The sequence below is a fragment of the Poecilia formosa genome, unplaced genomic scaffold, assembly GCF_000485575.1.
Source record: "Poecilia formosa unplaced genomic scaffold, Poecilia_formosa-5.1.2 Scaffold26, whole genome shotgun sequence".
NCBI lineage: Eukaryota > Metazoa > Chordata > Actinopteri > Cyprinodontiformes > Poeciliidae > Poecilia > Poecilia formosa.
This window is the reverse complement of record NW_006799965.1, coordinates 1,364,400-1,376,994: the sequence shown is the minus strand read 5'-3', so window position 1 is coordinate 1,376,994 and position 12,595 is coordinate 1,364,400. Positions and strand designations below refer to the sequence as shown.

Here is a 12,595-nt window from a genome sequence, read left to right as displayed (position 1 = left end):
AAAGATGATTTTGATTTCCCCGCCACCTTATTTCAACAATCGGAGCTCATCATCAATGAACGTCATAACGTCAGGAAACACGAGGTCGTGATCTGTTTGAGAGCTCACTTTGGACAAATGGCGCCATCTTCTGGTCAAAAACTGCAAGTAAATTTAGTCAGAATCCCGTCACATGACGAAAAGCTTTCTGTACATTTTCATCGGGATTTGTCTTCGTTTGTAGTTTCTATATTGACAAAGTTAGAAAAACGTTTCGATGCACAGAAAAAGAGTAGTTATGTGTAAAGAATACTTCAAGGTCCCCAAACATTAGTCTATATTTATATGTTAACAATCACAATCAATCAAGTTTATTTGCATAGGACATTTCAACAACACAGCAGTTCAAAGTGCTTTACATCTCTACTGGTATTGGTACTAACAGATAAATATCACTGATTTTGCTTTCATTTGATTTACACTGAGACATAACACAATGTCCTCCAGAATAAGTCATCATTGAAACACTTTTTTTTCCCCCAATAATTCAAATCAAACACATATCAAAACGTATCCAACCCAGATCAATAACATATTTTTAATAATATTTTTAATAAAGAAATGCCGTGTCTCGACAGATACAGTTTTGGAGAAGATTTTTTTTTGTGTGTGACAGTTGTTCACACAATCACTGAAACTCTCCAAAAGGTTGGCAAGTCTCGTGGCTTCCTTGACCTCCGTGCTGCACAGCATTGGTTGGGTAATGATCGCATATTTGGTCTTGAAATATGTCGCTGTTTCACCAAGTCAGAGTTTCACCTTCTGCACGAAATGATAAGCTTTCAAATGATGTTCTAATTCACTAAGATTTACCAGTGGATAGCATATAGTCTCATAACTACTATAACTTAATGTGTGCATGTGATGATGTAAAAGAACAAGCCTCAAGTCCATCTTTATTTGCTTTGAATGATTTATTATTCAGACGCCAGTAGGGGATTTGCTCCCTTGTGCAATTACTTGGCAGAATTCAACTTCTTCCCATCAATCCAGCTCAGTTCTTGAACGCACAATGAAAAAATACATACATATATATATATATATATATATATATATATATATATATATATATATATATATATATGGAAATGAACCACTTCAATGCTAAAGTTCTGTGTAGCTTGTTTTGCATTGCAGTAGTTTGTCGCTGTGCCATAAATCCAAAGTATTAATACTACAAACTACCGTGAAATAAAATTGATGTAAGAGCAGGACAATATGAAAATTAAGGAATTAAAACAATATAAAAACAATTCACAACAGTCATATTTCGGAGCACAATAACACACCCTTTCAAATAAAAAAAGACAAAGACCCGACTCTTCTGCCAAAAGCAAGCACACTGCATGTTTAAGCACATTATCAGTCATACACCATGCTATACTCTGCATGCTGACAGAGAGAAGCACTACAACAACAGTAAATCTATCAGCTTATTTAACATTACAACAAGAACAAAAAATAATAATGATAATTATAAAACAGGCTTCTGAGTATTTTTAAACAAAAAAAAAAAAAAAAAAAAAAAAAAAAAAAAAGAGTTCCATTTTAGTAAAGGAAGCAATGGTAAAGTGACTAACTTTAGCAAAAACCAGAGAATATATTTAACTTCCAATCTCACACCATTGCAAACAATGGAACCACATCAGTTCATTCCGACGCACCCACAAAGTGACACATCAGTTAAACAAAGCATCTTAAAGGTCACAAATTAAAATCGCTTATTCCATTTTTTTTTTATTATTATTATTTAAATTGCACATTGAGTTAGTTGGTAGGCCAAGGAAGAAAACTACCTAAAAGACGGACATATGAAAATGTCTGATGGGAAGTGTGTAACACTGCGGTGGCGTCTCATGGGGGCGATGAGCCAGCACTCTCAGGTGGTCCTCGTTCCTCTTAGCCTCTCAAGGAATTTGCAGGGAAGTAGAGGAGGCAGAAGAGGACAGGAAAGTAAATTAGCAACCATATGTGTGCGTGCGTGTGTGTGTGTGTATGTGTGTGTGTGTGTTTGTGGGCGGGGTGGAGGGTGAGTAGACATCTGGGCCGGCCTCAAAAGCCTGATGGTGTTAAAACATTCATATCCCGAGGTTTCAGTTTGTGGGGCCGTGGAGAAACCCGCTTAGACTCAGTGTCCGAGATTTCAATCTTGGGGGGCATGAATTTGGCGGGCTCCTCCACTTTTTGGCTGATCTGTGTGTTGGTGCCATCCATCGTAGAGGACTTCTGCAGGCCGAAGTAGGACTGCAGGGAGAAGCCTGGGAGGATGTGGTAGATTTTGATTAATAAACAGACCATTCAAGTTTAAAAGAAAGAGCTAAAGAGATATTTTTATTTAAATACTTGTTGTAGCTGGAAACAAGCAATTTAATGTCAGTTTTTTAAATTAAACGTTTATTACATATAACACAGGTTCTGTTTTAATTTAGCTTGCCAATTCATAATTTCTTTATTCCTTGTAACTCGTTACCATTGTGGGCCTTCCTGATTCCACATGCAACAGTAAACAATCCACTTTATGCCCATTTACTTAAATCATTCGCACCCACAAATGCAGATGTCAATTGGGTAAACAGTTGGCAGATGAACTTTAGATTTTAATATCAGCAACAGACATTATAACAAGGTATAATTAAGAACAATGATTATATAAACCGTTAGATTTAAATGAATAAGAACAATGAAAAGCAATTCAAATATTTCTTCCATGAACATATGATACAAAAATACAAATTGTGGTGTCTTATTTAATTTCCAACTCTCACGCGGTCTTAAGAGACGGGTCCATTGAACCCTGCGAGCTTTTTACCCCGTGCATGTGCTTTTACAAGGTTTTTACTTTTGCATGGTTTTGGGAACTGCCAGTCTGACCGGACCGTGACATCTGCCGCGCTCCTCCTGAGCTTCATACCGAGACCACTGGAGGACTAAAACTTTACAATAAAGTAAATCATGCTGTGTTTCTCAAAAAAAAAAAAAAGCGAGCAAAGAGGAAAAAAAGCAATTTACAGAACCCTGCATCAACGCAGTAAATTATAAGTATATAACACTCAATTACTCTAAAGTATTGGTTGTCACAGTGGAAACAAAACACCTCCATGGTTGGTAAAAAAAAAAAAATTACAATATCCACTTTCATACCTGGAGAAGTTGTGTATGAAAAGACTAAAAACTGCAAAAGCACAAATGGGAGAAGAATCGAAATAACCAGCACCAGTTGTGATATTATAGGTTTAAGTTTTTTCAGGTGCTAAAGCTAAAACATATAAACCCCACCCACCAGAGTCTGAGGGTTTGTATAACATCACTAACTGTGTACAAATGAAGTATGTCTCATGAGGATTACATGAGGAAAAATCTGGCTTCACAGCTGCAGGTTGTGTCATTACTATAATTAAGTCATGATATCTCAAGAGCTAGCATCACAGTTAGAGCAACATTGTTCCCATCCACAATGTAGGACAGTACATTTAAAGCTCCCACCTGTGCTGGTTTCAGAGCCTGGGTCCGTGGGGGACTTGTGGACCACAGACCGGGTTCCAAAGAAGTTCCACTTATCCAGACCTCCTCCTCCTCCTCCTTCGTTTCCTCCCATGTCTACGTTGGGGTCGGGTCTAATAGGCTCAGGTGCGGTAATATAATGGGTCGGACTCAGCTGGAACCAGTTCCTGGAATCCCCACAAACCAGAAGTGTAATTTCAAAAAAAAAAAAAAAAAAAACACAAGTGCCATATTCAAAGTTTTTTTTTATATACTGTTTTAAATATTCAGGTTCAATCAGTCATGTATATTTGTGAAAATAAGCTAAATGTTTCACAGACAAACCTGCGATTAACAGCTGGCGATGAGAGAGGGGTAACACTGGGGGTAACAGAGGGGGTGACTGAAGGCGTGCCGCTTGGGGTCGATTGTGCAGATGTTGAAAGCCTGTCCTCCTTGAAGTCCCCCGGCATTCTCAACTTCTACTCAGGAGAGAAGAAAAAAAGAAAAAAGAAAAAAAAAAACACTACTCAATTAAACCTGCTGGTCTCTCAACAAACTTATGAATGTGAAAGTTATACATCTTTTAACAAGTTCAAATCAAGGGTGTCAACAAGTTCGATGGAGGCACAACACTGATCCTATTTAGAAAGCAAACATCACTGAGTACACAAAGCAAAAGGGCAGAGGTGGTTTAACTGGGCATTCAGGTTAAAACTAATGATAACGTGCGTCATAGTTCACTTGCTGTGGCGTCAGGCCTGGGGTTAAAGGGGACATGACTGACATGAAAATGCAAACAATAAACCACTGGAAAAAAATTCAAACACAGAGATAAAAAAAAATGTAGCAGGTACTTTGATCAAGGTAATTATTTTGAATCCAATAGAAAATATTGGAAAAAAAAGATTGCACTCAAAGTTACTTTAAATAATCATTGATTATTCAAAGCAACTGTACATTGCATTCATCTGATTTTTAATCAACTCATATTTAGGCCTGTCGCAATTATAAATGAGTCAATTAAATGCATGATGAATTAAACAAGCTTAATAATTTCCAACAATTTTGCCTACAGAACCATGTGTAGCGATTACTGTCACGTGTCCATCCACCCAAATGGCACATGACCAGCCCTCCTGGTCAGTTTTGCATTCAGAACAGCTATGTTAAAAAACAACTTACATCAGCTGATACCAGTGTTAAAGCAGATCATGGTGCATCCATGGTTAGCGCCACGCTAAACTTCAAAACAACTGGAATCCTCTCAATATTTGACTCAGTAATATCTGGCAACCATAAATGTCAATATTTATAGGTAGAATTTATTTTTTATTTATTTATTTTTCCACTGAATACACGGCTTATCCAAGATGCCAACGTCAGGATTCATCGGGGTGAAATTGTGAAAAAGTGGGGAGCATGAAAGTCATTCTCACCCAGAGACTGGCCACCACAGAGTCAGGACCGTATCCCCATTGAGATTTTTAGAGATGTACTGCAGGCTTTATGCAGGCTTTAGACTTTCCTCATCATCAAAACAAGATCTTGGGGTCAATGTAATGGAAAATTTTATGATGTGCACTTCACCCCTTTTGTGCTCTTGATGGTGTCTGATGATGCGATCATGTGTCTGCAAGAACTTATGAGATTGATCAAGTTGCTCTCCTATAGACTTCTACAGTGCCTTATGACAGCAGGGGATGTCCTTGATCCTGGAGACCATCTAGTGTTTCCCCAAACAAGGACTTATCTGCTCCCTTTAGCATTAAAGAACAACAGCCTTTCCTCAACAATAGACAAATGGCAGTGTATAAATGCTTATATTATTACATTTATGACATCTAATTTTAGTTACACATGTTAATAAACGTGTTTTGTGTTAGGAAGGTTGCGTTTTCAATTTCCATATGACTTAAACAAACAAGCACAGTTACATTCCTTTATTTTAACCCAATAACATAACATGATTTCGACCTTCATACGTTTTCTCCTATATAACATGTTATACATATATATATGTGTGTGTGTTTATGTAAACTAAAACGTCAAGTTTACATAAACAATAAAAGGAGCACAATTGATCTCTAGAAAACATTTGAAGGGTAAATGTGAAGCAGAAGCTAAACTAACCTTATACGTCTTATTTTTTTAACATTATCAATTGGTGACTAGCCTGCGTTGTAAATTTAGGGTTTTGATGATGGTAATTGATTTAAAAGCGTTTCTAAAACATTTGGCCCACAGTCAGGTCGTAGTATGATAACTGCTTGTAGGCGATCACATGAGCAATCGACGGACGGTTAGCTATTGTTACAAAACTATGATTACTTAACCAACAAATATTCGTCTTTAATTAGTCAATATCGTCCATGTGATTTGTTGTGGCATAACAAAATTAATTAGAGAAAAGTCTGGATACAATAGTCTGTTTTTATCACGTTAGCTCTAGCACTAGCACTGCTACGTAGCTCCCCAGTTTGCTATGCTAATGGCCTCCTTTTGTAAAAATGTAGAATTCTAGAAATAAAGTAAAGCTAAACCAGGACCGACCTTTTTATGATGAGTTTTCTTTGACGCCGCAGCTCGATAGCTCTCTTCATTTTGTCCATAATTGCTCGTTTCGGTGTAGGATTATTTCTTAAAAACACGACGATGGCAGTGTTACACACCGAAAGCGGCCTTGTTTTGGGAGGAGCACGATGATTGGCTCGTTTCGCTGAAAGAGGAGGCCTCGCCTCATATGAAGGGTGTCACCTAGCAACAGCTCTGATAAAGCAAAGAACTCGTTGCGTAATTTGTTTATCAAGATGTTGTTCGCTGTTTTCTTCACTTTCACAACATCATGGTACTTTTTGCTGAACATTTCATCTATAATTTCACAATAAAAGCATGTTTTTGAAGAACCTCTGCATCAGTGCTGTTACAGAGAAGGGAGAATCGGTCTGTGTCACATGTTATAGCAACAACTACAACATTAAGGAACAATGTGGATCTGGAACAAATTTGACAGCTGGTAAGAAGGAATCTAGCAGTTAAAATTAGACCTGTAAACAGAACAATTCTGTCCAGAAAATCAACCACACAATAACAGGCACTCTGTGAATGTCAACTGTCATCACTCAATTTTTTTTTATGGATCTCCCAATACTCCAAAAATTAAAGATCAAAGCTTAGTAAAACATTTTATTTTCCATTGTTCTTAGCTACATTGTACTCGACTATCACCAATTTTTGAATGTTGAATAAATAACATGTTTCCAAATGAAATGTCTTATATAGGTTATCAATTTATACTCACCATGCTGCATTCAACAGTGAGAGGTCCATTATTTTCATGCTACACCAATAAATATAATTGTATTTTAATGGGGACTGATACACCAACACAAAATTAAATAAAATCTACACTTGATTTGCCTATGCCATCCCTATTAAGACACTTTACTGTCCCTATGGACAATTCTAGACACTAACACAGTTTTACATTAACAATTAATTAATTGGGGTGCTGCACTTTCAACTTCAGGGATCCACAATTGGCTCTTTGACTCATAATAAAATATTAGCATGTTTTTTTTTGTTTGTTTGTTTGTTTTGTGACAACCACATGAAAAAGCACTGACACTCCACATCCACCACCTGCTAAATATGCCCTAGAACTGCCACTGCCTGTAGGGAAATTTGTCTCAGACTCTGGAGGTGTAACAATAATTGCCTTGACAATGTGGCACAACACAACAAAATTTCATTTGATGATGCTGCCACCACCATGTCCTACCATAGCGGTTGTGTACATTTAAGTGTACCAGACTTCATAAATTGTATTTTTCAAAGAAATTGAAAACGTTATAGCCTCATCTTTTCACTTCACCTTTATGCTTCAGTTCAGGGGTGCCGAAGTCCTCAAGAGCTACGATTGTTCAGCCGTTGGATGTTTACCCACCCTAGCACACCTAAATCAGATGACTGGCTTCTTTCTGGGAAAATAAGCCAGTCGTCTATTGGGCTGCGTCATTAGCAGCTCAATAGATGCCTGCTAATGAGTCCTTTCATTTGATTCAGGGGTTTTAGCCAAGGCACACATTTGCAAGATAATAGCCCTCGTGGACTGGACTAGGCCACTCTGTCCTGCTCTAATTTGTGTTGTTCTCTTAGGTAAAATATGAATGAAAAACATTGAAGCGTATTGTAATTAAAAATATATATATCAAAAACTCAAGAGTTATGCATATATTTGAAGAATTAATGAGTCAGGCCTGGACTTGCAGTAAATTAAGGAAATGCAATATCTTATTATTTTACAGAAATTTTGACACTCTTCCCATACAACTATATGCAATAATGCTACTGTATTGAAATAGTTTTTGCTTTTTCAGATTGTTGTGGTGCTTAGGGATAAATACCACTGCCCACATTTGTTCAAACTTACTGGCAGTTTGCCATCAGATACTCTGTGGAACTGGGTCTCCTCGGCAGTGAGGCCCTTGTGGGGGGAATAAACAGCCTCAGTCAGTCCTGCCTGGTGCTCAAACTTCTGTAGGTTTTCTTGGGATTGTCCTGTGTTGCAAATGGAAACACGGAGAAAGAGTCAGATAGTTACGTATTCTCTTCTGTTGCTTCACAGATACTGTTAAGACGGCTCAGAAATTTCAGTAATATTCAAAGAAAAGCATGTATTTGGAAACAGAAACAACAAATAATTTTTAAATGCCTTCAGTTGACTTACTTGACATAAGGGAACTCATCAGTGTGGTGGCTTTGGCCTTTACAACAGGCCCTGGGGACTTGGGTGATGCTTCACATGTTGTTATTTTGTCACCATTCTTGCTTACCTATTATCACAGGTTTATAGTTTAAGGAAGAAATTAGAAACTAATTCCTGTCTAGTGAGCAAGAACATTCAAATACGCATAACCAGTTTGACATGAGTTCAAGCAAAGATCATTAAGTGCCCAGTTGAAAACTATAAGAGGTTAAAAAGTAAAAACCAACAAGGAAGCACCTCTTTATTCCTGAACCTGTGCCGAGGGATGACGGGGTCTTTCCAGAAGTTTTTTACTGTCATGTCTACAGGGGGGTGATGCATGGGGATATCCATGTGCTCATCGTAGCTGATGTTGTGGCGAGCTATGCCAGCAGGAGATGATAAGGCAACACAGAGGCCAGACATGCCAGACTCAAGTGCTGAAAAATGGCAGCACACAAGACAAAGCTCAGCATAAATAGACACAAATTCAAGTCTATGTTAAAGTTAATGTGTCGTTTCTAAATACCTGGGATGTCTTCATGGCCTGTGGCCATTTTGACGCCGGAACAGGCGGTCTTGCCACAAAAGACAGAAGGCTGGCTCTCTGCTCAGTGGGACACACCTGCAAACACACAACGTCGCACAGGGTTGAATGGTTGTGCAACAACTAGTTCTGGGTGATCTTGTTATGGCGTACTGATGTGGGTGTAATAATCTTAAGTGGCATGTGTATTACAAAATAAGTCAAAAGCTATTTCTCTTCTTTAAGCAAACTGAGTAGTATTTGATCAGCTCTAGTTCAAACTCTAAGTCTGGGACCTCACTGCAGGACTTTCACAATCTTGGCAAATTTTGAATAGACTGGGTGTTGACACTACCAGACTGGTTTTTGTTTTACGACTGAAAGACTGGAGATAACACACTTACCAATTTCGCTTGCTGCTGAATCACAGATTATTGGATTTTTCCAAACCAACTAAAGCCCATAAAACATGTGGAAACTCTCTGGACGGCAACTCTTTAAAGTTGAAACAAACTGTAGCAGTTACAGGAGCTATTGTCAGCAATTTGACAAGATTTACCTGCATGACATGTCGGCTTAAAATGACAAACTATTTAGAATATGTTAAGTGAATATGATTTGGATGCTGTTGAATGCATTCTTTGTTATACTATTGTCATAAAATCAAGAAAATCTCTAAAAATCCTGAGCATTTTGTTCAAAAAGACTGTTATGTAACAACAGAGCTTCATGAGTTAGAGGCTTCTTCAAAAATACTGATGTAATACTGACTGCTACAGGAGATCCTTCCTGTAGCAGCCAGGAAGCTATTAGCATTTATAGCAATTCTTTAAAGAAAATTCAGTTTTGAGTTACAATTATGTTTAATTTCCCTCTGGGATTGATGAAATATTTTTGAATTGAACTGAATTGAATTAGATGTACTGTTGCAAATAAAGTATTTTAAAAAGTTGGTTCCCCTCGCTCTCATTGTGTCGCAGCCTCTCTTTTAGACATAAAGTTAGGAAAGGAGACAAAATGATTGATAGTCAATGAGGAATAAGTAGTTCTCTCTTGAATGAACACAGAGCAAAGCTTGTCTTGTCGGACCTGCTTTAAATAGAATTGCAGAGTCTGGTTACTGTACAGCAGTGTCATTAATATGAATTTCAGTCGGAGTCACTCTCTTGTATCAGCCTCCCTCAGCTTTCTGCAGAGCCAAAGTGGATGTGCTCAAGCAGACTGTTGTTTAATGTGGACACATTCTTTTTACACATTTAACAGTAAAAGCACACTTTGATCTTGAGGAAAATCCCAACCTGTCATGTAAATTTTCCAGTTTTAACCACGCAAGTTAATTTTAGTTAGATAAATAATAAACACTCAGAACTGTAATGTATAATGGCACATTGAATGACTTATCTCATGAGCAAAGGAGCAGCCAATGCACACATAAAAAAATATAAATTATGAATATGAACTATGAATAAAATATATTTGGCATGAATTCTGATCTGTTCTATGATGAACTGACTACGAGTCCCTTGGATTTAGACTAAAATCCATTTCTTTCTCAGATATGGCAAAAATATCCTACGCAACCTGCAGACGTCTTCAGAGTTAGTTAATCTGATTTGCTATCAGTGGTAGCCTGTTTTATTATTCTGCTGCTGCCCAGACAGCTGACTTGTTCAACGTCATAAATAAAGGAAGCCACTTACAGTGACTTGCAAAAACAAAAAACAAAAACATGTAAGCCACCGTAAACGCGCTACGGTAATAGCTTGTTATTCTGCAAAAGCCGGAGTTCAAAATGACAACGATCCCTTTTAACCTTTGCTTTCAAAATCTTATCAGCAGATTTAATCCTCATTTTTATGTGTTTATAGGTCCTGTACTTTTTTTTATAGGTTTGCATGTGTACGATGCATGTTATAACACTCACCCTTCTGTCAGTTTAGTTAAAATAGCTCAAAGGCGCTGATGTCTGTGCCTATGTCCCGACGATCCCGCAGCAGCAGCAGATGGCAGGAATGAACGCTGCATGTTTGTTCACCGGTTAGTTCGTCCATGACTTTTGGTCGAACAGCAAACAGAGACTGAACACGCGACAGCAGTGGATGGAGCCTACCTTTTCTCTCTCTCTCTCTCTCTCTCTCTCTCTCTGTATCGTTTTCGGTGGCAGAAATTACCGTCTGAAACTTGGAGCCCCGCAGGGGAGAATCGGCTCGGGATGAGGGGCAGAGGACAGTGAAACGACGCTGCTTTGGTTTACAGTTCTTATTGTTTTATGCAGTCTGCAACTGGAGGACAAGTGTCATTAACCCGAGATAAATAACTAGGGCATCCTGCTATCAGAGTTTAGCTCTCACACAAGTAAGGAGTGAACAAAGTAGAGTTGGTGAGTTTAATAAGTACTTCTTGCTCTTGAATCTTTTCATTATTTGTCATATTAGATATATATTTTATTTGGATCTATTGAGACACAATAACAAAACACATTGATCTGGAAGGAAAAGAAAGCTATTGTTTTCCTTTTTTTTTTGCTGGAAAATTCTGAAAAGATTGTAGTGGGTGGAGCCCATTTCAATACTCCATAAATAAAATCCAAAGTTCCCTTCAGAAGTAATCTGATTTTTTATTGTGAATTGCTTTAATCTCGGCGTTAATGCAGCCACACTGTGAAAGTCTCAGAGATTTGTGAGGATATCAAAGAACAGCAGCACCATGAAGGCCAAGGGACACAGCAGACAGCTTATGAAACCATTATGCCAAATTTTAAACATCTCATTGTGTGTGTGCAACGTTTCACCCAAGACATAGCTGTTCAACTAATCTGATAGGCTTGAGAACGTTCAGTAGTGTAATAGGATTTTCAGAGATCTCAGTCAGAAAATTAGCAAAACTTACCCTATGAAATTGAAATTCTGATTGAGAATTTGTAATATATTGATCAGCCTAGAGTTTTGTATCAATTCGCTAAAGTTTAAACCAGATTAAACCATAGCACACAGATTGCTCTCGAATGTTAAACTATAAACATCTTCATTCAGTTTGTGGTATTAAATGTGAAATGCAAATTATTAGCAATAAACAATTAGCAAATCCCAGTGGTCGAAAACCTTCAACCAGAACACTTTCAGTTTTGCTGGGATATAATTCCCAGCTGAACTCCAAGTTTAGAGGCAAATTTCTAAGGCAAACTGAACATTACGAAAGAAGCAGCCGAGAGCCTCATGGTGACTCTGGAGGAGCTGCAGGAATCAGTTGGTCATGACTAATAATCTTACACTGCAAAGACTCAGCAGATGTAAATATACATTTATTCCACACTTTTCAGATTTGTGTCGATAAGAGTTGTGAATCCATGGCTAATAACAAACATTGAGCTTGTTTATTTGTAACCCTCAATTGACATTTGAAGGTTAAAACTTAGTTTCAAACTAAGTGACAGTGAGTTTCATGATGCAATTTGTATGGAATGCAATGCTTAGTATTTAATCCTGATGCCAGCATTAAGAGAAACGATATGTTAGTGTGTGGGTGTGAAGGTCAGCAGCCAATGGGAGTGAATGAAGCAGTGCCACCCCTAGCAGGGAGGTGAGCAGGAACATGTTGCATTGGTTGGTCGTTGACCCCCTAAATGTCCACATGCAGCTCTGGTGTCAGCCGTTCATAGAGGTTACCCTGGAAAGCAACTCCTAACACTCACTGAAAGATATTCCGAGCATGCCTGAAAGCACCTGACATGGGAAGTGACGTAATACAGTGCAACGATCTTGTATTTGCAGCCTTAAACCACATGGGGGAGCTGTTGTTGCAGG

At 38.1% G+C, this 12,595-nt stretch overlaps 1 protein-coding gene across 1 annotated transcript; it reads right to left on the bottom strand.

Annotated features, from left to right (window-relative positions):
• Nucleotides 1-1,556: 1,556 nt before the first annotated feature.
• LOC103135539 (putative monooxygenase p33MONOX) lies at nt 1,557-10,840 on the bottom strand. The gene is made up of 8 exons (XM_007548327.2): nt 10,717-10,840; nt 8,796-8,891; nt 8,525-8,706; nt 8,249-8,354; nt 7,952-8,079; nt 3,865-4,001; nt 3,523-3,707; nt 1,557-2,297 (listed from the first exon to the last, which is right to left on the bottom strand). The coding sequence occupies exons 2-8, from the start codon at nt 8,821-8,823 to the stop codon at nt 2,092-2,094; spliced, it is 972 nt and encodes a 323-aa protein (XP_007548389.1). The 5' UTR covers nt 8,824-8,891; nt 10,717-10,840; the 3' UTR covers nt 1,557-2,091.
• Between the last annotated feature and the right edge of the window lie 1,755 nt (nt 10,841-12,595).